The following is a 4,748-nucleotide window of genomic DNA, read 5'->3' on the forward strand; positions in this document are numbered from 1 at the left end:
ACGCAGTACCCGCCGGGGGAAGCAGAGGAAGAGGAAGACCTCCGCTCCGTTGGAAGGACCAAGTGGAGAAGGACCTGGCTTCGCTTGGAATATCCAATTGGCGCCACGTAGCGAAAAGAAGAAACGACTGGCGCGCTGTTGTTAACTCGGCTATAATCGCTTAAGCGGTTTCTACGCCAATTAAGAAGAAGAAGACAGATGTCGCTTGAAGTCTGCCGCCTCCTTTGTGTTTACAGCATCAGAGGTAAGCGGTTTTATATTGCTAATTAAATTATGTGCAAGTATATTAACAAAAACAAATTTTAATATTTTTAGATAGCAGAAAATAAAGAACGCACAGTTTGTTATCCATTTTTCCTATATTCTTAACTTTTTCGCGCACCTTTTTTGAGTTACATTCAAGTATTGCTTTTAATTATACTTTATTATATTTTATCATGTTTAATAATAAACGAATTTTTTCGATAAATTTATACTCGTATTGATTTTCAAAAATACCAAAATTGCCATTAATAATTTTTTCTTATCCATCTGCGCATTAGCGTTTCTTCATGCGCATTAATTTTGCTCGTCTGTCAGGGCTATAACAAAACCAAATTTGAATATTTTTCGATGGCAGAAAATAAACAACGCACAGTTTGCTAACCATATATTTAATATTCTTTACTTATTCACACACTTTTTTCGAGTTACTATCAAGTATTGCTTTTAATTGCACTTTATTGTCTTTTAACGAATTTAATAATAAAAGAATTTTTTCGTTAAATTTATATTGATTTTCAAAAAATACTAAAATTGCCATTAATAATTTTCTCTTATCCATTTTTATTTAATTTTGTTTTAATAAATAAACAAATTTCAAAATCAGCTGTCTAAAAGTGCCCATACACGAGCTCACAAGTGCGTTCGATCGGAATGAATTCGTTTGCCCATACACGGCACACAAATCCATTTTGCGTTCGTTCTTCACAGAGTTAACATGTGCGACAGGGAAGCGGAACATTTCTTCGAATTTATTTCTAATGGAGCACTTTTATCTATTTCTTTGTATTTCGTTAATAAGTTATTCCAACTTTTATTTTTCTCAATTTTATTTTTATATTTATCACTTTTCATTTGCCAAATTGCCAATTCATTTTTTATAAGATCACTAAATTCTGATACGAAATCTTTATTAAGGGGGGAGCCTGCTTTAGAAGCTTCAAACAATCGATTTTTTTTTGCTTAAATTTTCTTAAAAATTATCTAAGAATATGTCCCAAAGTTATAGATGGGAATTCGAAATATTATCGAAGCTAGAAGGGAAGTGACCGAGCGTCTAGCAGATACTTATATGTATGTACTAGCTGACCCGGCAAACTTCATTCTGCCCAAAATAGATTTTTTTTTCATTTCAAAAATTACACCGGTATTGGTTTTAATAGAATATGAACGATTTTTCCTAATTTAATTGTGTATACTTTAAATACCGCCTTTTTTGTCCTTGACAAATTCCCAATATTGAAAAATAGTGAAGAAAAAATTATTGCTGAGTTTTTTGAACTGTTTTTGATAAAAAATTTAAATAAAGAAACATGATATACAGGCAGGTTCTGCAATTTACTTCCGAGTGAAATTTTGTGGAAAATACCTTCTGTACCTAATTTGACAAAATTTTTACAAATTTTGCTCGGAAGTGAATTGCCAGAACCTGCCTGATAAACATTTTTTTCGAGGGTACATTAATGCCTTTTGAATTTAATTGCTTGAAAAATGCTACTTTTGTCAATAATGCTGACACATCGCGTCCAGGATTTGTTGACAATTTAATAAAATTAAGTTTGTACTATTCTCATTCAATTTTATTAGTTTTAATCGAGTCTCGAAAATATATAATTTTAGTACATATTTAGTTTAGGGCTGCACGGTACACGATATTTTTGGTTTTCTGTTCCGCGGCGTAAATAAACAATGAGGAAGGTTTTCCAACACGGGAACACGCCACATAGAGCTGGCCATGTGAAAAGCAAGACATTTTTAAATTTATGCCGCATACTTCCAGCGACTGCCCTTGTGACTTGTTTATTGTCATCGCAAATGCAAGTTTCACTGGGAACTGCAAACGTCTGAATTGGAATGGCAAATCTGTTTAAGTTAATGGAATTCGTGGAAGTAAGCACTCCTCTCCCTTGAACAGGCCTTTCAAAATGATTGCCACTATTAAATTGTCCATTAGCTTGGTCACAATCAGTCGAGTACCATTGCACAGTTTGGGAGCATGAAGATTTCGTAGCATAATAATTACAGACCCAATTTTGAGACGCAAATTATGAGGCGGCATTCCGGGCGGCATCAAGGAGTTTAAGAACTCCACTGGGTAATTTACTACCTCGTCTTCATTTTCAACGCGATCGATTGATTTATATGACCGCAGATCTCCCGGAATTTGATTTTGAATCGTCCAATTCAAGTCGTTGACTTCCATATTTTTTGATGCTAAAATTGCGCGCGTGCTTAACCAATCGTAGTTACCATAATTTTGAGCAATATTTGGATATACACTGATTAGTTCATATTTATTAGATGTGAATTGGAAAATCGTAGTTGGAATCGATATTAATCCACTGCAAGGATCTATCGGAACTTGTCCATTTCCGATTCGCAGCAGCTCTTTTGAAAAAACCTCCGCAGTTCTATCGTTTTGCAGCAAAACTCGCATATTCATGGTCAATGAAATGGTTTTAACAAACCTCCACAAATGCGATGACTTCAGACATGCGTTTAGCTCATCCGCCGCTGTTGATTTTGGAATCACGAGAAGTGTTTGTCTTAAGTCGCCCGACAGCAATATCATCACTCCTCCAAAGCAACGATTATTGTTGCGCAAATCTCTCAGTGTTCGGTCGAGTGCTTCTAATGATCGTTTGTGGGCCATTGTGCATTCATCCCATATGATTAACTTACATTTTTTTAAAACTTGTGCCATTGCTGATTGCTTTGAAATATTGCAAACAGGACTTTCGTGTATTTGCAAGTTTAATGGAAGCTTTAATGCTGAATGTGCCATTCTTCCATCTTCTAACAGTGTTGCAGCAATCCCGGTAGATGCAAGTGCTAATGCAATACCACCTTGACCACGTATTGCTGCTAGTATTAAAGACGTTCCTAACGTTTTGCCAGTCCCGCCGTGCGCATCGAGGAAAAATATGCCACCGTTTCCACTATCTACATCATTTATTAGCTGATTGTACGCACTGCTTTGCTGTTCATTCAACAGTGGAACATTTGTTTGTACTTGTTGTTGCAAGTGAGTTATAGCGTAAGCACGCTCGCGTTCCAATTCGCGACTCACTAAATCCCTTGTTTGACGACTTGGTGCCGGCATATGAACTTCAATCAATAGTTTTCCACTCATAAGCAAACATAAATCTTCAATAAAGACTAATGCCTCATTGTAGATGTCAGCGTTCATTTGTAAGTCGACATTTCTCGTCGCTAATCGCAGACGATGCAAAATATCTTCTGCCATGTCTTCTTTGTACGTATCCCATAATAGACGCGGGCTTGAAGGCTGACATGTCGAAATTATAATAGCGAAAAGTGTACGAACTGCAGTGGCTGGTGAAGAAGCTATTGCATCCGCTAGCGTTTGATTCCAGTGACTGTCGCGTTCAAGCAATTGCAATTGTTGACATGCTTCTCGAAATGTTGCACAAATGGTACCATCTACAGTCCTCAATGATTCAAATGAAGTTGAACCGCGTACATTAATCAAAAGCAAACGTAGGTAAAAGCAATCATCGTTCTTTGGATGGATTGTGTAAATTCTTCCCAATGCATCAGTTGAAAAAACACCTGGATAACCATCTACCGGATGGCCCTTCTTCCTGTGCAACCATTTCTTCGACGATGCATTCCATGTATAATACCGAGGCATCTCCGAGTAAAGCAATGTTCTCGCGAACGGATCACTGGCGCAAGTTGCAAAGAAACTTGTTAAAGTGGTTGCTGGTGGTATTTCCGTTCGCTGTACTATGTTCTCTGCGTTGAAATAAACTCGCTGGCCATTCTCCAAATGAGCTGCCAGATGCACAACAGTAGGATGGCGTTCATGAATTGCAAATGAAAAAATTCTCCAGATTGCTTCATTGCAGTTCACATATCTGCCCATTTGAAATTTGCTAATTTCATCTCGTTCAACACCAATAACCGCCATATCGCTTCCTTTGGTGACATATTTGCAAACATACTTAATTGATTTTATTGAACTGCAATACTCAACATTTATATGTGTTTTGAATGCCTTAGACAAAATTGGCGAATATGGAACGATCCATGTGTTATCAACCACGAAATTCTTTTCCTTTCAATTGAGTGATGAATGTTCTGCCATTGTCAGCGGGTGAGCGACGCCGATAGAGAGGGTATCCGTCGTTTCCAGTTTGAGTTTCCGAAATAAAAGCACGGGAATAGCGTTTTTTGCATTTACTGTCCGACATACCAACCGAAGATGGATCGTGTTCTCACACATTGCCCGTGAACCATATTGGCCATCACCACTTCGTGCAACTCTGGATCTATTTCAACATCAGGAATTTCGGTGGAAATGATGTCATCAATTTGGTCAGGTGTAATTTTCTCCACCATCCAAAGAAGAATGTGTGCGTGGGGCAAACCTCTCTTCTGCCACTCCACTGAGTACATCCAGCATCTAACAGTGCCATATACAAGTTGTTTCGTAATAAAGTCCATCAAACATCTGAGTTTTT

General features: G+C 37.4%; 1 protein-coding gene across 1 annotated transcript; it reads right to left on the reverse strand.

Moving 5' to 3' along the window:
• Window positions 1-2,128: 2,128 nt before the first annotated feature.
• Window positions 2,129-4,195, reverse strand: LOC126765896 (uncharacterized). The gene has a single exon (XM_050483566.1). The coding sequence runs from the start codon at window positions 4,193-4,195 to the stop codon at window positions 2,129-2,131; it is 2,067 nt and encodes a 688-aa protein (XP_050339523.1).
• Between the last annotated feature and the right edge of the window lie 553 nt (window positions 4,196-4,748).

The sequence above is a fragment of the Bactrocera neohumeralis genome, unplaced genomic scaffold, assembly GCF_024586455.1.
Source record: "Bactrocera neohumeralis isolate Rockhampton unplaced genomic scaffold, APGP_CSIRO_Bneo_wtdbg2-racon-allhic-juicebox.fasta_v2 cluster11, whole genome shotgun sequence".
Lineage (NCBI taxonomy): Eukaryota > Metazoa > Arthropoda > Insecta > Diptera > Tephritidae > Bactrocera > Bactrocera neohumeralis.

Excerpts from the sequence above, each read along its gene's own strand:
- LOC126765896 (XM_050483566.1), bottom strand. The coding sequence starts at position 4,195 with ATGGCGGTTATTGGTGTTGAACGAGATGAAATTAGCAAATTTCAAATG.